Raw genomic sequence first — 23,499 nt, 5'->3', positions numbered from 1 at the left:
TCCAGCTGACTAATGTATTTTTCTATATCATCCAGTCTGCCATTTTCTCCAGTTACCTAAACTTTCCCTTGCTTAATGTTTCATTAATCCACCTCGTTTTCTCCCATTAGAGTATTTTAAAAGCAGGCAGCCCTCTGCTGGTCGCCTTTGCTGGAATCAAAGTGGAATAAATACAAACGAGTAACTGCAAACATGATATGGCTGATCCCAGACGCAAGGAGATTTGGTTACTGGGTGTATTTTTGCAATGAGAGAGCTGACAGCATCTCAGTGATGATGCCTGAGAACACAGGCTAAACACAGTTTTTGAAACTTTATTCTTGTGTGACCGCCTTGAACGTAACATGGTTCAACTGAAATATAAACCAGGTCCCCACTACTGAAAGATCCCTTTTCATTTTCAGACACGTTGAAGAAGTCACTGCATAAACTTTACCAGCTAAGTTGTGTGCCAGGAACTAATGGAGTGGTAACATTCAGTAAATATGAAATATTAGAGTGGCCACATGATTAAGCATCCTCACTGTCCGTGCAATACACTGATGTTAAAGACTACATGAAGATGGGCAGAACTGAAGTTTAGTTTTATAAATATGTGTAATAGACACAAGAACGGGTAATTAATAATACATAAATTAGAAGCTGTTTCGGTAATACAGTGTCTATTATGGTCATATTATCTTGAAATAAATATGGGGGGAAATAATGGTCTGTAGCTTTCTAAAAGTCCCATCTGTAATGACCTGGGTTCCCACGACGCGCCCCATCGGCGCAGGTCTGTACGCACGCTCACGGTGACGGTGACGCCTGTGCCATTGCTTCCTACTCTGAAGGGGAAAACGAGCAGAAACCGAGGGCAAAAAGTTGAATCAACCTATATTCCGGTTATGTTGTATAATGAAGTTACTGCTTAGGAAAAAGTAGGTTGTTCAAAAGCTTGGCCCGTTTGGTCCTGCTGAGTCTGTGCTGGTTCCTGCAGGAAAAGCAGTGAATATTTAAGGAAGCCTGTCGCTGCTTCAGCTCTAGTTTTTATTTTATTTCCCTTTCTTTTAGGAGATACCGTACAGGCCGGGGTCGGGTGGGTTTTGTTTCTTGGTGGTGGTGGGGTTTTTTTCGGTTGGATTTGTCACATGCTGAAAACTGACCACCACCTGTGGCTGAGCTGCCCTGGGCATGAAAACACAGCTCGGGCCGCCGGGCCCGGGGCCGCGCGCGCGGCCGTTCCCTGGGCGCGCTGCCGGGGCAGGCCGCACACCGCCAGCCGCGCGGGGGCGAGCGCTCACCGGGGCCGCCGGGGGCGGGGGCTCCGCTCGGCGCGCCCAGAGCCGCCGCCGCGGCCGGGCTGAGGCGGCCCCGGCGGCTGGGCCGGAGCTGGGGCCGGGCCCCCGCCCTCGCCGCCTGCGGGAGCCGGGACCGGAGCCTGGGCGGCGCTGTGTGAGGGCGCCGGGGCTGCCAGCTTCCCCGGCCGGCGGGAGGCGAGGGGCGCGGCGCCGGGCCCTCGGTGAGCAGTGAGGCGGGCTGGCGGCCAGCTGCGCGCCTTCGTCCCCTTTCTTCGCTCTGGCTTCGTTCTCTTAACTGGCTCTCTTGGGTTTTTCAAAGGCCGGTAAAGTTTAAAACACAAGGGATCCCTGTAACTGCTCTGTCCGTCGTGCGTATAATCTTATTTTTCGTACTTTGTGGCTTTATGACTTTTCACAAGTAGCTGATCCCTCTCACGTCGGCCATGACAGGTACGTGCCAGTGTGTTCTGGTGGGGTAAGGAGGCCTGTGCTCAGGCCTCAACAGTCTTTGTAAGGCCCTGAGCATGGGCTAGAGGGGCGTGGAGAGGCGGTGCAGCCCCTTCACCTGCACCAGAAATACCTGCACCCAGGTTTTGAAACTTCAGGCAATTGTGAATCCCTCTGGCGTGGGCCCGGTTTGAAGATCTGTGCTGTTGGCTTCACACTGCTGCCCTGCCCCTCGGGAGTGCTGAATGATCTGTGATTTCATTCTGTAAGCACAAAGCCTAAAGTGCAAAACCGCCATGCAAGCAGATATGCTGTGTACATGTGTAGTCACTCGCTAATGCAATACTAAGTTTATTTTAAGAGACGTTTACCTCTTGCCTGAAATAGGTGTCTTGGGATCTTTGTTTTGTTCTGTCAGTAGCAATGGCTTCAGGAACAGCGCTGATTTATGATGAGGAAATGACCACTCACAAACTGCTTTGGAGCGAGTAAGTCACTGCCATCATTTTTATGAATAGATTCTTTTTAGGATTTCTGAGAGAAGTAAATGTAATGGGAAATACCTAGCAGTATATACCTTGTCATTTTCCTAGTAAATAGGAAGTCATTCCTTTTGGAGGAAATTTTCTATGTTATTCCCAGTTTGTATCCAGATGTTGTAATGATAATCTGAAGCTGGATTTGAGAACCTATAGGCCTCCACTGTGGGTAGGCCTTAACAAGACCAGTACTTTTGCAGTGCTCAGAGCAACAGTCCACTATTGTCTTCTCTCCCAAACTCACTTTTCTGTTCACCTTGGCTGTAATCTACAGCTTTTCATTTCAGCATTTATGTGTCTGTAGTTAAGCATGGCTACTTTCAGTGGTGAGAGAGGAAACAAAAAGTGATGCTATTGTGTTTCTTTTTTATTTAAGAACGGTATATATTTTTCTGCTTACATATTTTAGAACAAATTTTTGGCTCCATTACAAAACAAAAAGTATTTAAAAGATTTTCTGTTTCTTTTACTCTCACAAGTACTCTGTGAGGGTAGTGAATCTTATGATAGGAAGTTAAAAGCTGGGCATTATGAAGTCTATGTTACCTGTGCTGATATGGTGTTACACTAATATGATTATTGCTTAATTTTAGTCCTATTTGTGATATTGAAGTGCCAGAAAGACTGTCATCCTCCTATGAGCAGCTTAAATGTTACCATCTTGTGGAAAGATGTGTCCAGGTGCCTGCCAGAGAAGGAAGCGAAGAGGAGATCCTGTTGGTTCACAGGTCCGAAACTTACTTCCATCACCTTTCAGATTAAGTCAATGAAATAACAGATCTTACACCACCAAGTCATATTTTGCTCCATTTGAAAAGGTCTGCTCCAAAACTCAATGGCTTCCAGTAATTTCAATGGAAAATGTGTCACACTTAGAAGTTAGATGAATAATGTTGAGTATGGTGTAGGTGCTGAAGTATGAATCTACTGTTCTGCTAAATCCCCATTCTCACTCTTTGGGTTCTTAAGCAATGAATGCTGATTTACACATAGGATTAGAAGTAAACCTCCAAGCATCTTTGAGATAATGAACCAAACAGAAAAACTTTGCAGCTAGTTCTGGGGAGGGGGGAGTTCAAAGGAACAGCAGCCTGCCCATTCTGAAGTTATGGCAACGGAATCTGCTCTGGCATTTGTCACCTCGGTGTGATGATTTTGCAGCAAACTGCAGATGGTTCTGGATGTTGCTTGTGCACTCATTTGCCTTTGTCAGGGAGTGGCAAGGGCAGCCTTCTCTGAAAGGCAAGGGTAGTCGGGAGAGCTTGATGGCAAAGCAGTGACTTCATGGGCAAGGGCTCAATCCCACAATACCCAAGTGAGGTGAGCAGCACGGGTCTAGCGATTGCAATTGGATTCAGCCATGAGTTTAGACTGCCTGACAAGGCCATAGTGACACGGTAGGTCTGAGGTTGCATCTCTTCCTTGAAGTACTGAGGTGTCATGGGCCCAGGTGATAGAAATGATTCACCCATAAGTTGCCAGTCCAGATCCACCTGAGCCACTTCAGTCTTAGCAGCCTGATCCACCTGTTGTTTTGATGTTCTTCAGTGGCCCGACTGTTGGGTATGTGAGCATCTGTGTGATGCGCCTTCACAACCAGGTTCTCCACCTGAGCAGCGATACCTTGCCATGATACAGCAGCCCAGATGGGTTTACTTCTGCACTGCTAGTTGCTCTGCTTCCATTGCTGCAGGACATTTACGACCATCCGTGGGTCAGTATAAAGTATTGGCCATTTTTCTTGTTCATCATGTCTAAAGCCAGCTGGATGGCTTTCACCTCTGCTGAGTCAATTCAACTTCTCCATCACAATTTCTGTGACTTGTCATAGGGGACTCCATAGAGCTGCCTTCCACCTCTGATGCTTTCCTACAGTATGGCAGGACGTATCAGTAAACAAGGCATATTGCTTCTCACTTTTCGGTAATTTATTGTATAGTGGGGCTTCTTCAGCACATGCCACCTCCTCCTCTGGTAACATCCTGAAATCTTTGCCTTCTAGCCAATCCATGATCACTTCCAAGATCCTCAGATGACTGGGACTTCCTGTTCAAGCTTGTTGTGTGATCAGTGCGACCCACTTACTCCATGTATGTTGCATGATGTGTAGAGGAGACTCTCCCTTTGAACGTCCAGCCCAGCACCAGAAACCAGGGTGCGGTGAAGGGCTGTTTCTCAGTACCAGTCACTTCTGAAGCAGCTCAAACCCCTTCATAAGCTGCCAGAATCTCTTTTTTTAGTCAGAGTACAGCAGGCCTCAGGTCCTCTGTATTCCTGACTCTAAAATCCTAGGGGCTGACCTTAAGTCTCCCCTGGTGCTTTCTGCCAGAGGCTCCAGGCAGGGCCATTCTCCCTGGCTGCAGTGCAAAGCACATCTTTTACATCTTGTTGTGCCCAGACTGGCCCAAGGGCTACTGCATGAACTACCTCCTGCTTGATTTGTTCAAAGATTTGTCATTGCTCAGGGCCCCATTGGAAATCATCCTTCTTCTGGGTCACTTGGTAGACAGAGCTTACGATCAGATTGTAAGTCGGAATGTGCATTCTCCAAAACCTTACAACACCTAAAAAAGCTTGTGTTTCCTTTTTAGTAGCTGGTGGAGACATAGCTGTTACTTAGTTGATCACATCTGCTGGGATCTGACCATGTCTGTCTTTCCATTGTATTCCTAAAAACTGGATTTCTTGTGCAGGTCGTTTGACCTTACTTTGTTTACAGAAAAAACAGCTTTCAGAAGGATTTGGACTATTTTCTTCCCTTTCTCAAAAACACCTTCTGCTTATGCTGATACCATCAAAGTATTGCAGGTGTTTCGGAGCCTCACCCTGTTCAGCACAGCCTGGATCAGTCCATGGCAGACGGTAGGGCTGTGTTTCCGCCCCTGGGGCAGTTGATTCCAGGTGTACTGGATGCCCCTCCAAGTGAAAGCAAACTGTAGCCTGCACTCTGCTGCCAAAGGGATTGAGAAAAATGCATTACTGATCTCAGTTGTGGTGTACCACTTGGCTGCCTTTGACTCCAGTTCGTATTAAAGTTCTAGCGTGTCCGGTACAGCAGTACTCAGCAGAGGCGTGGCTTCATTCAGGCCATGGTAATCTACTGTTAGTCTCCATTCTCCGTTAGACTTTCACACTGGCCATGTGGGGCTGTTAAAGTGTGAGCGGATCCTGCTGATCACTCCTTGGCTCTCCAGTTGATGAGGCAGCTTGTGGATGGTTATGAGGGAGTCTCGGTTGCTGTGATAACCAGTGCACCCTTGTGGTAGCAATCAGAGCCTGTTGTTCTTCAGCCTTCAGCCACCCCACAACTGAATTGTCTGTTCTCTTGAGAGACCGGGCGAGGTAGACAGCTGCTTAATTTCTTCCGTCTCCAAGGCAGCTATGCTGAAAGCACACCGGTACCCTTTGGGGTCCTTGAAATCCTTGAAATACCCTCTCCTGAGATCGTCTCTGCCAAGGATGCACAGAGCCTCTGGGCCAGTCACAATGGGGTGCTTTTGCCACTCGTTCCCAGTCAGGCTTATTCAGCCTCCGATACAGGTAGTTGCTGGGATCCCCTGTCACTCCAGAAATACAAATGGGTTCTGCCTATGTGTAGTTTGACGGCATTAGGGTACGCTGCGTGTCGATGTCTGCTAGGGCCTTATACTCCTGTGGGTCTGACGTGCCAGGCCATCAGATCCACACAGCCCAGTAAACCAAGTTGTCCCTCTCCTCCACCTGGCTGGAGGCAGGGCCCCTCTAGTACTGGTCATAGAAGTCTCCGCTCACTTTGTTACCTAAAGATCGGTTGAAGAAACTTTCTAAGACTTGTTTTGCAGTTTAGAAAGCACATTAGGAGGAGATAGCCCCGTGCGCTGTAATAAAGAATGCCTGCTTTCTAAACTTCAAAACAAGTCTTAGAAAGTTTCTGTGACCAATCTTTCAGTAACAACTTTTTGTAAAAACAGATTAGAATTCCTTTCCACAGGATCAAAAGTAAGATCAGCTCTTCCATGCTGTCTGAAGAATGGCCCGCTGGAGACCGGAGCAGCAGTTTTCCTGGAAGAACCCCCATTTGTGATTGTTTTCCCTTGCAACTTGTGTCGCTTGGGTCAAGACAGACTTCTCCATCCTACTGCCTCTTGTCTTCTTCGTGGTCCCACAGGCAAAACCACAGGGCACCCCATGGTGCGTACCCTCTGTATTCTCTCTCTCCAGCAAAAGAACGCTTACTGTTAATAGCTGAGATACTGGTCTGTAGAGGTGGGGAGTAGGACCTATGCTGTCCTGCTTGCTGGTACTCGTGGGACGGTTTTTTCCCACTTTTTGGACAGTTTTTTCCACAGCTGAGATGCTAGTCTGTAGGGAGGAAGAAAGATTTTCTTCACATTGCCAGAGCTGCCAAGCCACTTCATCCACTGTCAGTGCCTCTTTGTCTCTCTGAGTCATTACGGGCAATGAGTTGGTATACGACAATGGTTCCCTTTTGTTCTGCCTCTTCCTCCTGTTGGTGTGATGGCCCTGCTTTGTCATCCTTTACTAAACAAGTTGACTTTCATGTCCGTTTCTTCTTGTGCATAGGGGCAACTGATACCAACACAGCTTGGTTTTCTGGTTCAGCTGCGGTGCTTGTCACAGGCGTTGGAGCAGCTGCAGTGCCTGTCACGAGTGTTGGAGTAGCCTTTTCCCCTGGAGGGTACTGAATAGTCTTGAGCAGGGCATGGGCCAGGCCCCAGTGTGTCACAGTGATTACAGCATACTTTTTCCAACTATTTTACTGGTTTTTCCAGATTCTGCACTTGTTCAGGGGTGAAGTTCCAAAACACTGGAGGTGTCCACTGTCCTAGCTACTTGCCCATATTATCTTCACACACCTTACCAGTTTCAACGTTCCGAGGATATTAAAAATTTTCAGAATTCTCCAATGCCTCTTTGATTAGCCTGGCAAGGAAGGGGAGGGTGTGGGAAGATGTCTCCTCCATAGGTTGGCTCTCCTGAGAAAAGTTAAAAGGTGTAATTATTGATAGCTTCTAACAGATGGCCCTCAGAGTACAGAGGGTGATGGCAATGCTGAGTACACAGGCCAGATTAGTCTCATGACCAGCAATTTTATCGTAGCATAAGCCAGTGTTAAAGTACAACAAGTGTTGTTACAAAGTACAAAAAAATATAACCTTAACCCAGCCCCCAGAGGGGATAAACAGCACAACAGGGAACACATACAGCAATTAAGGTGTCATATACCACAACTCTGAGAACAAGTGTACCAACTCTGAGAGCAAAGAAATCAACATTGTGCCCAGTGACTATTAAATTAATATAATGAATACTTATAAAACATTTGTTCTAACACATTCCAGTCAGATTTGTTGTTATCTCAACTTGCTGGGTTCCACAAAAGGACTGTTATGGTGTAACACCAACCATCAACTAAGTACCATGTAGCTGCTCATTTATCCTGGTGGGATAGGGAGGAGAATCAGAAAAAATGCAAAACGCATGGGTTGAGATAAGAACAATTTAATAGTTGACATAAAATATCATAGAATAATAATAATAATTGTAGTGAAAAGGGAGACAACAAAAAAACCAATAGAAGTAAAACCCAAGAAAGACAAGTGGTGCACAGTACAGTTGTTGACCACCCACTGACCGATGCCCAGCCAGTCCCTGAGCAGTGATCAGCACCTCCTGGCCAACTCCCCCCCAGTTTATATACCAAGCATGATGTTCTATGGTATGGAATATCCCTTTAGCTAGTTTGGCTCACTGTCCTGTCTGCTTTCTCCCAGCTGCTTGTGGACCTCCTCATTGGCAGAGCATGGGAAACTGAAAAGTGTGTGACTTAAAGTAAGCACTGCTTAGCAACAACTAAAATATCAGTGTGTTACCAACACTGTTGTGATACTAAATCCAAAAACGCAGCACTGTATCAGCTACTAGGAAGAAAATTAGCTCTATCCCAGCCAAAACCAAGATGTATTAAATGTTGTGTTAATCTCTTTCTCCTCTGCAGTTCAGAACACTTGGAAGTGGCGAAAAGCACCCAGACAATGAATGAAGAGGAACTGAAAAGAGTCTCTGGAAATTATGATGCTTTTTTCTTTCATCCGGTGCGTGAGTTAAACTGCTTCCTCTACTGGGTTTTAGAAATATTTGTGTTACTGCATCTGAGTGGCACTTTTCTAAGTAGGCAAAAATTGGCAATACATCTTCTGCTATTTTAAGTAAATTTGCATTTACTTATGATACTATTATCTGGTTCAAGTTTAGTATAATGCTGTCATTTAAATTGGTTAAGTGTCCTGTCATCTATTCTGTAACTGTATCATGCAGTTACAAGTATAGTGCACTACTCAAATTTATCTCTATTTTTGCCGTTTAATGTATAATAGACCATTAGTGACTGCAAATCACATTTTGGTAACAGTTGCTCTTACATGTCACAGCATAATGGAGGTGAAGTCTTCTGTGTTTTGTTTCTGTAAGGTTTATTCCTTATTTTCAAAGATGCCATGTTACTCCATTAGTCAGTTCAGTATGTCCATCTCATGTTTCTTAACTGCTTCAGGGAGAACATCCGTATAAAGGATATGATGATAACAGGTAAACCTAGTAGAAAGCATATTGGAGTCTGTGTTGTAAAATTCAGCTTTCAACTATCTGCATACAATCTCAGTTGAGTAGAATTATGTCAAGGCAATTTACTGTTGGAGTGCAAAAGCATGTTCATGTGTGACCAGTTTAAAACAAGCTGATGAGTGATTGATGACAGCTGAGTTTCTCTTTTTCAGAACACTTACTGCTGTGCCAGGCTAGCAGTAGGAGCAACTTTGCAGCTGGTGGATGCTGTGATGTTGGGAAAAGTGTGCAACGGAATGGCATTAGTAAGGTAAGAAAATATGTAAGAAAGTTTTCACTTCTTACCAAAATTTATTTTGTTGTGAGTAACCATGTAAAACTGTCTTAGACCTCCAGGTCACCACAGCCAGAAGAATGCAGCTAATGGGTTCTGTTTGTTCAACAACGTTGCTATTGCAGCAGAATATGCAAAACTGAAATACAGTCTGCAGAGGTGAGTGCATGGTTGACTTTAGAGAAACTTTTCACGCCCAGGTATGGCATTTAGGTACATTAGTTTGACATTGTACTGGTTTAGATTAATGTCTAAAGCTTTCTGGGTGTTCTGTATCTTTTGGGTCAGAAAAACATTATTTATCTGTACCTCCTTTAGATCAAGATGCTGTGGTTCTTCTGCTGAATGTTTTCTTTTACTGATCTGTACAGAATCCTGATTGTTGACTGGGATGTGCACCATGGGCAAGGAACTCAATATATATTTGAAGAGGATCCAAGGTTTGAAGGATTGTATTATTTTTTTTTATTTTAATGTTAGCTGGTTAAAGATTGCTTGCCTCTGCAGAAGATAAGGTTTCTTAAATTTCTAAAACTAGAATCTTACAAAACACTCTCCTTGCTATTTTAGTCACTCTGTTGTTTTTTGCTTGCTATAAAATAGAGGGCAAAAATCTAACAAAAAAAAGAAACATGCAAATCTGTTCTACTCTGAAGAATAACAAATAAGCAATATGGTTACCTTGGTTTGCCAGTACTAAGATCTCTTCATGGCTGTATTCAGGTAATGCATCTATTCTCTGTATTCACAAATCTCTCAGTTAAAGTATTTGAGTAGTATTTGGATAAAATACATGAGTTTTATATTGTTTTTGGAAAAGCCACAGAAGTATGTTCTAGAACAAAGTCTGCTGTTCTGAAAATGCCCTGTCTTTGATCTGAACAGAGTGCGTACATACAAGTAATTTTTAGTAGGTTAATTTTTAGGTTAATTTTGGCATAGGACCTACTGTACCAAGTTTCAGAGTCCAAGTCCATTAAGAGAACTAAGGAGAAAGGACAATTCTATTTTCTTGCTTTCAGTCAGTACAGTCACCCAGTGCAGGATGTAAAGTCAGTTCCAGAACCTTTTCGTCAAGTTCATTTTGCTCTTTGTATCTTTCAGTGTTCTGTATTTTTCCTGGCATCGCTATGAACATCAGGAATTCTGGCCTTCACTCAAAGAATCTGATTATGATGCTGTGGGACTGGGAAGAGGAAAAGGTTTTAATGTAAATTTGCCTTGGAATAAGGTAAGTGTTGTTTACAGTACAACAAAGCAAGTGCAGTAGCTTTGTATGTCATGCTTTATGTAATGCTTTCTGAGAAGTGCACTGCTTCACTTGATTGGCAGGTGTCTTAGCACAGTGCACATCCTTTCTGTCAGTGGAATGTCAGCTGAAAAATATGGCTCAGAATGTGATAATGGTTAAAAAAAGAAGAGGGAGAGAAAAACATACACATACTCTTTTTCTCTTTAATGTCTTGCCCAGCCATCAAATCAGGACCTGTTTCAGGAGATGATTACGTTCATCCTTGTTCAGCAGGGAACTGAAGCTCATTCTTAAGACTAAAAATGGTGGATATTTATGCACTTTACTTAGAGTGTACTTGAAGTTTGAGCGCCTAAGGTTCCCTTATCTTTAACTTTTGCTACTATCATTCCCTAAAGTCTTGAAGAACTGTAGAAAATTTGTAATTCCAATAGTAAAATATGATTTATATTTCTTGTATTTTGCAGGTCGGGATGGAAAATTCAGATTATCTTGCTGCATTTTTCCATGTGTTGCTTCCAATGGCTTTTGAGGTAATTTTTTACTGCTGTGCTATTTGAATAGCAAAACCAGACACTGCTTCCTAAGTACTTAAGCAGGTACCATTGAATATTTTGTAGAAATTCAGCAGTTGCCAGTAGCATAGTTAACACATTATTTTTGCTGATATGACTGATGTCCTGATCAATTGAGTAGTATTTATGGAGTGTTAGCTTGTAAATAATAAATATAATGATCTGCAACTTCGCCAGCAGGAATGAAAACAGTGTGAAAGGGTAATCTTAGTTTTTATTCAAGAAGAGTCTTTATTTGTGTTGATAGTCTAGCTGAAATAACAGCTGAACATTGTGTAGTTGAAAACCAGTACAAAATAGAAAATAGGACACAAAAATGTGTTACAGCTCTCTCTGTTTTATAACAGTTTGATCCTGAACTGGTTATTGTCTCTTCTGGATATGATTCTGGAATTGGAGACCCTGAAGTAAGTAACTTGCGGCCTTTGTGTTGTCAGTCATGAATCTGTTTACAAAATATTCCTACCTCTTGAATGACCTGTGATTGCTAGGTGAAATTCACTTTGACCAAGGTAAAAATACATGTCTAGTGTTTAAGCTGACCCCAGCTCATTAAATACTATGAGACATGTAAAGACAGATTATCTCGTAATGACTGTGTTGTTTTTTGTAGCTTCCTTTAAAGCAGTTAGTTCAGCATTTTGTTAGATATGAGAGGCAAGGGTTCCAGTATTCCAACTCAGACTTGTGTATTTCAGATTGTGTGTGGGTCTTTGTACCAATGTTTTTGATTGTGTTTCATCTCTTAAAATTATACTTTTTTTTTTTATTTAGGGTCAGATGAATGCCACTCCTGAGGTTTTTGCCCACCTTACTCATTTCCTGATGCAGTTGGCTAATGGAAGGCTGTGTGTCATCCTAGAGGTAAAGACTTTTGAAATGTACTCCCAGGGGCAGGGTCTTTGTATAGAGCCATGTAGGGCAAACTAGAAGCTAGGAAGTGAAGCTTCTTAATAAAATAATTTATTCTTTATATCTTTATTTGAGAATCAGGAGCGCAAAAATGGGTAAGATTTGACAGTGCTTTTATACATGAAAAGAAATGTGTGTCTTAAAAACTGGGGGTTTTGACTTAAAATTTTGCAACAGAGAAGCATCTTTTGTCTATAGAGGATATGTTCAAAAAAACATCCTCCATAGGTATTTTCAGTTCGTGTGGACACTCTGCTGCTCTGGACGGTCCCAAACTCATGACCCAAACTTATCTAGTGAGTGAGCTGCATTACCAGTGTTTTCACAAGTGTGTCTTACTCCAGGAGAATTTAAAGAACCTTTAACCTAAATACACTCTTGCTTAGTAACAGAGCCCTTACAAAATTGCCTTGTTTTTGATTAAAAGCATCTATGCAAGCTCTTCTTTTGAGCTATTTTTTCTGTTTTTAAACAATTAAAAATGTTTCCTCCTTTTGAAATCTAGTTTTCAATTACCTATTTCTGCTGCATGTTAGAAAAACAGTGGCTTTTCAGATAAATGTGTGTGGAAATACTACTGCCAACAAGGTATCAGAGAGTGAACTGTTTATTAATTTATTTACTTGACCTCTGTTTTGTGTAACCCTTCTTCCGTCCTCCTCTCCTCTATAATATTATAGACTTTTCTGTCTACTAGCTGAAGTGCAAATAAGTACCCCCTCCTAATACAGACAATGTGGCTGCTCCACAGGTGGTAAGCAGGAAGCCATCTACCATCTGCAATCTAGCAGTCTTAAAGCTGTCTTCAGTTCTCCAAATTCTGCTAAACCATTAGCGCAACCATATCTTAAAAGTGTCAGCCTGTGGGAGATCTCCTTTGTACATGCATTTTAGAAGACAGTGATAGTATTTGCCTTCTAAGAAATCTTCACAAGAACTGTTGAAGATGGCGTGTTATGGATAGGAACGGAGAAAGTGTATATTTCCAAAGTTTTCATGGCAAAGTCATGCCTGATAGCCAATAAAATGAGTTGAATCATGGGATGCCAGTGAAGTTCAGCAAGTAGCCTCTAACTTGTGCTTTCATATTGAAAATCATTGACTTAGATGTACATCATACCATCTTCTGTTTCTATAAATTCAGATATATTTCAAAAGTTTAATTTATTTTCCATGATGATATACAGATAGATGTTACAAGTACTTGTTCCTTAGGTGAAACAAAATTATTTTTTTTTCTAGGGTGGGTACCACTTAAAATCATTGTCTGAATCGGTCTGCATGACTGTAAAAACTTTGCTTGGAGATCCTGTACCTCAAATAACTGGAGAAATGGCACCTTGCCTGAGGTAAGCATATGAAGAATTTTAGAACAACCCATGTATTTATCAAAGAGGCTGAAGACATGCATGCTTTGAACGTTTTGCTGAAGCAAGGTTTTAATATGATGTTTTGTAATATATTATTTTCTGCTTTGGATAACTTGCTTTCCAAAAAAGTTATCCATGGTAGAGTTTTGTATACTTTTGTTTCTGAAATTATTTCAAGTTGTGAGAACTTAATAGCTTATAATTTTATGCTGTTTATCCTTGGGCCTTTTTATCCTGTAGAGATCCATCTCACTCAAGGCTGAGACAATCGTACTGTAATCAAGGCAATGCCAGTTAATAACAGCCAGTATCTGAGGAAGTATGTAATTGCAAGGATCAGTTATTCAGACTCCAGAGTAACTTCAGTTGCTGTAGTACAGCAATAGCTGGAGCTAACCTTCCTCTCATCAGTGAGAGCTAAGGCTGTGCAGAGCTGTCTTGATGACTCCTTGTGTTTCTGGAATTTGGATAATCAAGGCCAGGGGTGCTAAAGCACTCGACTGTGTGGAGCTGTACCAAGATAATTAAACTTCCAAGTCTAGCTTCTTTTTGGAGACAGTAAGATTGTGTGTGCACAGTGGTGAATCTGACCTAGCAAAGCATTCTGGAACTTGGGCTTGAATCAGCTCCACATCTAAACAGCATCTTTCTCTTTACCTATCTGTACCATCTCTTCCACATCTCTGTTCCTTCCTCAGTCTCTCTCCCACCTCAGTAGTTGTTCTGTAGTTTTTTCTGCAGTAATGCTCCTCATGCATTTTGGTGGCAGCACCTACCAGTTGGCTATGTTAGTTAAAACTCAGAGCTCAGATCAGTCAGGCAGTGTCGATGTATGCAGGCTATGGGCAGAGTTGGATTTGGTAGGCTCTGATGGAGCAAAGCTGGTTATTTTGCTTGCTACACATCCTGTAGCCCCTGTATCACCTCTTTTTCTTCTCTACAAAATGTAGTATCTCAGGTTGCTATCATCCTAGGTAATGGAGGGCTGATTACATATTTATCCATTATATCAGTCCAGCTCCTGAACACCTTACAAATAATCTCCAAGTACACAGAATTTCTCCTGATTTTAACATGTATGTTTCTATGATAGCTAATGTAATAGGACCATTTGCCTGTAGTGCTGCAAATACCAGTGATAACGAAAAAGAGATTTCATCACAAAGAATAGCAGGCAACGTGATTTACTTGGTTCCTGAACAGATAGCCTTGCTTTTGTGTGAATCTAATTATATCTACATTGCATAGATAAAATTTCAGACAGAGCAAAGACAGGTAAAATCTTGCCTTTCCTGGAGTTGGGGACATGTATGCTTCCTCCAACAGCAGGGTCAGGATTTCACTCAGTGTGTATAAACGTGCACATACTGCATGTGTTCTTCACTTTTGACTCTTGAATCTAATCTTTCCGAGCAGTCTGCCCGTTGACTCTCATTCTCTTTATCTTTCTGTTCTGCATTCTTGCAAGAGACCAGAACTTGCTCATTTTCAGTTGTGTTTTTTAAGTTTTGGTTTTTTGTTGAGGTAAGTCATGTTTCCTGTATTTTCATTAATGCTGATACTGTTAATCCTATTTCTTTTGTAGTGCTGTTGAATCTATTCAAAATGTGAGAGCAGCACATAAACCCTACTGGAAATGGTTGATGTATGAAGGTAATTACTGTTCGATTTCTTCAAGCAAATGCAATTGGCAGATGGATTCATGTAGACATTCAAAATTATTAAGATTAATACCAGTGGATTAAAGTAATTGAACTACCAGTTATTCATCAAGTGACTGATGAAGTGGCTTCATTCAAGGTTACATCTTCAGCTGGTCTGAACAGAACTTCTGAAGCTGGCAAACATCACACCAAAAAGTAGCACTTTGATACCTTTGGTTGAGGGTGCTGTTTTCAGTGGCAAAACTATGGGCTTAAGTTTTGTTATCATGTATGACCTTTCACTAGATTAAAACAAATGTAGCAGCACTGAAAAGTAACATCTGTGGCAGGAAACATTGTAGCTAGTGCATGGAAATAAATATGCTACTATGAATACAGATGTAATCTGTTTTGTAAATAAATGTAACCAAATATTAACACACTGCTCGGGATAATACATGTGAAACCCTTCTTTTTTTTTTTTTTTTTTTTTTTTTTTCTACAGACACATCATTTTTACAAAATTTGAGCACCAAATCACATGTACTAAAGAAGCCTGATCTGGATCCCTCCACCGAATATGAATCTAAGATAATTAATGTCAATGAAATTGTCAAAGTAGAAAGGTTTTTGGAACTTCACATGAAAAATATTCTGTTTCCAGTGCCTCCCATCAAAACAGCAGCAACTGACTCTAAAGGTTCAGCACACTTACTCCCTGTACCTGTTCATTTGGTGAAGGAAATGGACAAATCTGAAATAAAAGCTCTTCTCAGGTTGGTCCTATCTGTTTAATTTTCAACATGAGTATGAGAGGTCTCTGCACAGACTGTCATCTAGCTCTGTCTCTGCCATGGTCATGTTTTTGGCCTTAGTCTAATCAATGATAGCCAGAGTTTCTTCCTTTGAAAAATTAAGACTTTGGTGTTGGTTATCACTTACAGCCTTGAAGTCCTTTAAAGAACTAATCCGAATACTTTTAGAAAAAAACTGTTTCAATGGAGATAGAAGAGTACAAGCGTGTTCATTTAGAAAGAGATTTTGCTAGGAAGGTGCCTTAAAGCTCTGTGTTCACTTTTAGCTGAAAAAAATACCAATCTGGTCTGATTTAAGAAGCTCAGCTTTTTGTCTAATTTTGACAGAACTCTATTTCCTGAATATCATCAAACATTTTTGTTTTCTCTCCAGTGCAAAACAGACAGACACTTAGAGAGCTCAAGACTGTCAGGCAACAGTGTTTTCATCTTCCTGCTAGAGCTAGGTTTTTGAGAATCAATGTGTGGCATCTATCCAATACGTACCCCGTCAACCCTGACTGCAAAGTACCGTATCAGTGTCCTCTTCAGGAGCATTATTGCCTCTAACCTAGTTTTTTCTTCATATAATTTATTTTACAGTGGCTTTTATGCAGACCTTGTGGAAGAGGACAAAAGTTTGCTGTCTCTTGGCAATATGTTGGTCATCCTAGATAAAATACTTAAAAAGGAGGTAATAATAAACTGCTTTGATCTTGGAGGGTGGGGTGAGAGCTGGATTCCTCTGATTTTTGTTTCTACTGTATTGTTGTCCAGATATTAGTTACTGTGTACTTCACAACCCCACTAATCTCAGCTAGAATGTGTTTAGCTATGAGAGTGAGTATGCAAGATGAGAAAATAACTAGTTGGGGATAGTTGTTAACCCCAAGACATTTTTCTAATGATCTTTGGGCAAGGTGTTGTCCAGCTTTTCTGCAGTCATAGCATGTGAGTCAGTAGGAACCTTCTCATCACTCTCAGACATACAGGTGAGCCAGGCATTCACTCTTGCAGTTGAGGGGGGCAGAAGTTGGTACAGCAAGCACCAGTGAGCCGCAGCACGAAATCTGAACAGGAAATATCCAAAATTTTCCTGTCTCAGTGCACGGAGTTTTGCCTTCTGTCTAGGAGAGAGTTTACTTCTGCATTACCTTACATTACAAGATGCCATGCTATGTGCAGCTGTACCCATTTTCCATTTTTGGTGCAACACTTTACTCGGAGTAAATTCTGATTTACACATGCACACCACACACAAACCCCTCCTTTAGTGGAGCTGTTGAAAACGCTGCTGCATACTGTGATTCTGAGCAGAGTAATTCTAGTTTAGCATTTTGATTCTTGCAAGGTCAGGAATGAAAAGAAGGCAGGCTTAGAGGATGCACATTTGTATTTCTCTATAAAAGCCTGGAGAAGGAAAGAGGAAGAACTGCAAACAAGTTAAGAATATTATATCGTAATAAATCAGTCTCTCTCTTTGAATAAAAATCTCTCCTTAAAGTACCAGGCCTGCAAGGAAGAGTAACTGCCAGAAGGACCTCTTTCTTGTAAGCCATCTTCCTGCTGTTGGAGGTCACATATGTAGATCTCGGGGACAAATTTCTAACATTATAAACTGCACGTACCTCTAGGAGAGCCTCTAAATAGAACAAAAGAAATAGTAACTGGCAAAAAGGAATTGAACTTTTCATGAGTTGCAGATGCTAAGCTGAGCTTTTTGTGTTGACAAATGCCAAGAGGACTGAGGAGGGGGAGCATGCATTATATTTTTGCTTAGCTTTCACATAGAGTTCAAAGCACTACACAATACAAATGAACACTGAAAGGCTGACTGAATAATACTGTAATTGTGTTTTCCAGAAAGGAATAGCTCGCCTAGGTTAAAGGAAGAGTCAGAATCAGAATTGAGGGATGACTTCCTTTTCATAGGGTGTATTTTTTCTGGTACAATTTGCCTACTGGCACACTGAGCGTATCCAATCTGCAGACTATCTAGAGAAACAGTGAAGATGACCTTCCCCTGCAAAAGCTATTTTTACAGTTGCCTTTCAGCATAGCAACATACTTTTGCAGTAATAGAACAGCTCTTGGCATAATAATCGAATATGGCCTTTCTGTAGAAAATGAATTAGTAACATTTTCTTAACCCTGCTATGACAGATCATTAAGATCCCTCTCATACAGCTGTAGCTTTGTTTGAATGATGCATATAAATAATGAAAAATTCAGTTGTTACAAATAAAAAATGACATGATCTTGTGCAGCTTTAATTGCTTCTCAATGAAAAATATATTTTGCAGGTATGCAATGGAATTGCAGCATCACCCACAGCTGCTGTTTCTGTTGCTGTTGCACTAAGACATGCTGTTCGTTTTGGATTTCAAAGGTGAATTTGTATCTTTGGCTTTTGGGGCCCTTGGACAAAATGTAAAAATAAGATACTAAGTATGTGAAATATGGCAAATTGTCTTTGGAAACTTGATTTAAAAAAAAAAAAAAAAGCACCTACATATGCATAGCATTTTCAATATGTAGTACAGACAAATACTATATATGCCAGCAAAAACCTTTTGCCTTACTGAAGGCAAAACATTTGTAAGGATGAGTGCTGTGCTAGCCTACATTTTCTTTGCCAGATTTCAGTTGGTTTTGGTCTGAGGACATTTTCTTGGTTTTTTCTCCCCAGTACCTGGTTGGAGAAAAGGAGTTCCCTCGCGCTGTCATAAATGTGTTTTCTTTATACTTTTAATGGGCCAGATTCAGAAACAATATACATTCTTCTTTATGCATCTAATCTACATGCAAACTCGTTTAAACAAATTGCATTAACTGAAAAAAATTACTTGTAGATGTAAGCGTGTGTATATTTTTCTTTGTTTTCTGCAGAGTGCTTTGTGTATTTGTGGGAGACATGCAAATCATACCGAACACAGAAGATGGGTGAGGTTTCTCTTTACTTCAGGGAGTCAAATCCCAAAGGCTTTATAAGTGTTCATAAGTGTCCATATGCGTGATGAAATCTGCACTGAGGAATCGGTCACGAGCTGTGTTTAATTTGAGACAAAATACAAAATATCCCCAAATACATCTCTAAAGACAAACTGCTATCTCTAAATGTCACTTTATGAGTTTAGTGGTAGGTTTAAAGTATAATAGTGCTATATTAACTGAAATTTAGATTGTTATTGAAAATAGAACATTGAAAATGTAAAGTAATAAAGAAGGCAATTATTAATTATATAGGGTGTACCCCCTATAACTGCAGGGGGCATACACTGCTGATGCTGAGATCCTTATTGAAAGTCATCTTTACTTATCTGTAACTTTTTTTGCCACTTCCCCTTTTTCTTAGAAGTAATTTGCTCGTGGTCTTTAATACTCTTTTTAAAAATACCTTTAAAAGGATTTAAGTTTTAATTGGTGTTTATGTTATGGCATGTAGTAATGCAAATATTTATTTGTTCCTGTGTTATGAATTAGTTCTAAAGAATGATGAAAGAAAAGATCTTTTTATCTCATTGGAAGTTGTTGGTTAGATACTCAGATGTGCTTTTTATTTACAGAAAAATACTCATGATACATATTTGTGAGAAAGAACAGTCTGAAAAGACCAGCTCCAAACACTATATTTCTCTAAACTGGAAAGAGGTGAGATTCACTTTCTGGAAACAATGTTAAGAGAAAAAACGTTTTGAACAGAAATAATAGAATGTATTTACAAACTCATAAAATGATACAGAGAATTACACACCTGACTGCAATTGGAACCGTTGAAAGTATTTCCTTTTCTTGCCCTTGCCGGGGTACTACTCCTTCACATATCTTTATATTAGAACGCATAGGTCTGAGGAAACCTTCAGTAGCTATTGTAGTTCATCTTCAAGAGGGCAAAGTTACAGTGTGAAGACACTAAGGAAAAGATTAATAAACTGCATGTTTAATATAAAAATTGCTGTGAAAACAGTATCCTGTTTCCTAGGTCAATCAAAAGCTTTTTGAGATTCACCTTAGTGTTTTGTTTTATATCTTGGGATTTGGAGCTTTACATTTGTGCTAAACAGTTTCTCGTTGTTAAAGGATGCTGAAGGAAACGACTTCTTTGCTGCTGTACTTGGATTCATTCTTCCTATAGCATATAGTTATCAGCCTGACTTGACAGTAATCGCTGTTGGACCAAATAGGAGCCTTGGAATCAGTGGGATTTCTCTGCTTTTTGCTTTACTACAAGGATTAGCTGAATCTCGAATTTTTGCTGTGATTGAGGTAAGAAGTGGTGCTAAGCCGTGGTATTTCAAAGTGCCCAGAACAGAATTCACATCAAGCAGCAGCAGCATGCTAGGTATGAACTGCTCCAAGCTGCCCAGTAGAAAATATTGGCTGTATCTATACTGTCTTTGGTACCCAGCCCCGCCCTGCCCCAACTTTGTGAAGCAAATAGCTCAAGCTTCTTTCTGTCCTGAGCAAGACACTGATGCACACTGAGCTGTAGGCAGCCTGCATGATTGAGAAACTGAGGCATGAATGCAAGCCCATGGTTATGTCTAAAGACAGCAGATGTTCTGACAATTTGCTACAACTTCCCTTTCCACCTGGGATTCACAGCTCAGAGTTGTCACCTCAAAAGAGACACTCGTCGGTTAATTGTATGTCCTCTTTCCGTCAAATGTGATTGAAAGCAGCGCATTGTTCTGTTTATCAGAAAACACTAAATATCCTCTCCTTCTTTCCCCCGGGCTGTACTTTATCACACATGACTTCAATCATACAGAAGACAAATCAGAATGGCATATATCCTTTAAGCGAACTTAATTGCCATAATACATAACTGGGGACTAATTTGCCCCACCTTTCTGTTTCTGGTAGAGAGCATGGGAAAGGAGATAAAGAATATACGGATCTTTCCCTAGTCTAGTTTTTCCATGCACTACCACGTTAAGGATTTCTAGATTTAGGAAGTCAGAGGCTGTATCCAGACCTGTGTGTGGTAAGTACCAGTGAGCGTTCTCTTCCATGAATTGTTTAATCTCTTAAAGAACTCAACTTACACTCTTTGCCTCTGCAGTATCCTGTGGCTGTAACACAATTCTGTGTGTTCTGTGAAACAGTTAACTTCTGTTTGCTTTTGTGCCTTCTAGTTCTTCTTTAATGAGAAACAATGATTAATTGTTCACATACGCTTATTCTAATCTGTTCCCCAGCAAGCATCCAATTAAAGATACACTATTCATTAAGCTGCCAATTAAGTAGATTTCAACATACTTTATTCTGTAGTCTTCTCAAATGTCATTTGCTTTAATTTATAGTGCTGATTCATAAATTGTCTAAACTAAAATAATTTTTACTTTGATACGCAGTATACATAAAGAGTGTATTTGCACATTACTAATTAGGAGTATGGAATTGAAAGAATTATTGACATTCGGAAGGGTAAACTCAAGGATAAAAAGGAAGCTAGGCATACATCTTCAAAAAATTACTGATACATTTATATTGGTACTCTGCAGGTAGCTCCGTAATGGGATTATGTAACGTGTGAGGATTTTGTAATGCATGTGCTTGGCTTTTTAGAACAACTGAATAAATATTTCTCTCTCTTAAAAAAAATAAGGTTAAAGTCTTCCAAATAAATGTTCATATTCTTCATATACAATTGACATTTCATAATACAGTTTCTGCAAGCAAATGATATTGATTTAGACTGTTATGAGTCAAAAAAGTCACTTCTTGCTGAAGCAAAATAGATCACTATTTTCTACCAATAAAGTAAATGATGCATGAAGTAAACAAGCTCCATGCTAACATTTTCTACCTTTAACCCAGCATTAGTTCTTTTAAATCACAAAAGGAAAACCGAGATTCTTTCTCTATTTGAAAGAAACAAGTTTTAGAGGAGATAAAAATTAACCTTTTTCAGAAAAAGCTTCTCCATTTTGACACATTTTTATTTGAAAATGGAAAGTTGCTCATTCTTGCTACTAATGCTAGCGACTTAATTACTAAAGCTTGTTTTACAATATTTCATGTATTACTGAAACAAAGAAAGTTTGGTACCCAGGAGCATTTTTTTTCCTTCTTCTTAAATAGGACACAGAGATAATTTTAATGCAAAGTGTAGCCAAAGTGTTAGTGGGTGCTTCTACACCTCACTTTGGAGTTTATGTACCTCCTACCCAAGAAAAAGTAAATAAAATAAAATTATTGAGAGACCAGTTTCAGGAGGAATGGAAAATGCTTCAGTGTTCAGGTAAGTTGTCTATTTTTATCTTTAGATCTTATTAATATATTTACATTTCTGAAAAGATAATAAAATACAGCTGGAATCCTGTAAGTCAGTGGGATATTAAAGTCAGTGGGAACACATTGATCTGATGTCAAAAGGATGAAATTCTGAATGCTTTTAGTTCTACCACTTGAAGCAGAAAGCACTGAATTTCACAGCATAACAACTGTATCTATCCTTGAGAACTTTGAATACTGTTACTCCAGAAGCTTGAACTGAAACTGCCAAAATATTATGTGCTTAAAAAATGGTTAATAAGATGTGCACTGGCTGTGATGGCTAATGTGTTTTCTGAATATAGTGCCAAAACAGGTGACATTTTTATACCTTTAAATTGTCCACAAAGAACTTGGCTTAACTCAATAGTGATTAGTCATGCTTCAAGTACATTCACAAATAGCTGAGGATTGGGTACTGCATTTGTGCACGAATCAGATTAGGCAGGTGTGTCTGTTTTCAAGCATACTTGTCTAGAAACATTTCTGTACTGAGTAACTTCTGTTTTTCAACAGAAAAAGCAATGAATGATAAAGGTGGGCATTTCTCTCTGAAAATGCCCTGCTCTCTTTCAGAAGAAATTGCCAAAAGCAGTGGTCTCATTCCAAGAAAAGCGTTCTTAAGAGGTTGGGAATTGTGGTATGAGCTTGATTAATAACTTTTTCTTATTGCTTTTCAGTGAAGGATGGGATTTCAAGAAATTGAATTCACTTCGGAATCATTTTACATAGCAGAAGCAAAAGACAATGTGTTGCCGTTCATGTTGCCTTTTAAATCATCAGAACAAGAGATCATCAATCTCTAAACAGAGTAAGAGCCATTCACAATTGTCTCCTGTTTTTAAAAAACTCAAAATCAGTATTTTCAGCTAGAGAATTGTGCTTCTTGTTCATGCTGGTTTTCGGCTGGATGGGAAATGATACCCAGTCCTTGGAACATCTTGAAATGAAAATTTATTTTAAAAGAAACCAAACCCAATGTCTAACATTTTCACAGACAAAAGCGGAGGAACACGAACATGTTCTGTTGCAGTTCAGAATTTCTTTAAACTTAATATTCCCAAGAAGTATTACTTCAGGTTGGAAACTGGGCAGTGGCCAGATTTTGGCTTCAGAACTCTTCAGGATGGGGGATTTGTTGGTTTCTTCTTCTCTCCCCCAGACTCTCCCCTGAAAAAAAATTTTTTTTTGACAATTCAGCATTTTCAAGGAAAAAACATTTACTCAGAAGTATCTCGTTCCCTTTTGCCTGCCTTTGTTCACCCGAATTTCTACGTTGAATGATACCAATGTTGTATTTTGATATGTATTTTTCTAAGATCTTGATCAAAAATGTATTAAAAAATGAATTAAGAGGAAAAAAAGTGTGCTCTTGGTAGAAAGTTTGCAAATACCGTCAGAAGGCTGCAGTGACGTTCTGCAGCACACGCGTGGTTTATGGCGCTCTGGCAGTAGCGCGTTGTTCCTAGCGAATGGAGTAACGACGCTAACGGCGAGTATCGCAGCGACG

The 23,499-nt window shown here is 40.3% G+C and overlaps 1 protein-coding gene across 7 annotated transcripts; it reads left to right on the top strand.

Moving 5' to 3' along the window:
• Positions 1-901: 901 nt before the first annotated feature.
• On the top strand, positions 902-23,353 carry HDAC10 (histone deacetylase 10). 7 transcript variants are annotated; one of them, XM_056341254.1, is made up of 21 exons: positions 902-920; positions 2,149-2,215; positions 2,860-2,994; positions 8,265-8,361; positions 9,043-9,140; positions 9,219-9,323; positions 9,536-9,604; positions 10,269-10,395; positions 10,884-10,949; positions 11,339-11,398; positions 11,766-11,855; positions 13,146-13,252; positions 14,859-14,926; positions 15,422-15,692; positions 16,314-16,404; positions 18,014-18,099; positions 18,600-18,653; positions 19,277-19,361; positions 19,791-19,976; positions 21,798-21,957; positions 22,670-23,353. In XM_056341254.1, the coding sequence occupies exons 2-21, from the start codon at positions 2,151-2,153 to the stop codon at positions 22,693-22,695; spliced, it is 2,046 nt and encodes a 681-aa protein (XP_056197229.1). In that variant the 5' UTR covers positions 902-920; positions 2,149-2,150; the 3' UTR covers positions 22,696-23,353. The 7 variants fall into 7 exon arrangements, with proteins under 7 accessions (XP_056197229.1, XP_056197231.1, XP_056197227.1 ...); XM_056341256.1 differs by lacking the exon at positions 902-920 and adding an exon at positions 1,323-1,730 and having other exon boundaries at positions 2,880-2,994; XM_056341252.1 differs by lacking the exon at positions 902-920 and adding an exon at positions 1,323-1,730.
• Positions 23,354-23,499: the final 146 nt, after the last annotated feature.

The sequence above is a fragment of the Falco biarmicus genome, chromosome 5 (assembly GCF_023638135.1).
Source record: "Falco biarmicus isolate bFalBia1 chromosome 5, bFalBia1.pri, whole genome shotgun sequence".
NCBI lineage: Eukaryota > Metazoa > Chordata > Aves > Falconiformes > Falconidae > Falco > Falco biarmicus.
This window is presented reverse-complemented; position numbering and strand designations above follow the sequence as displayed.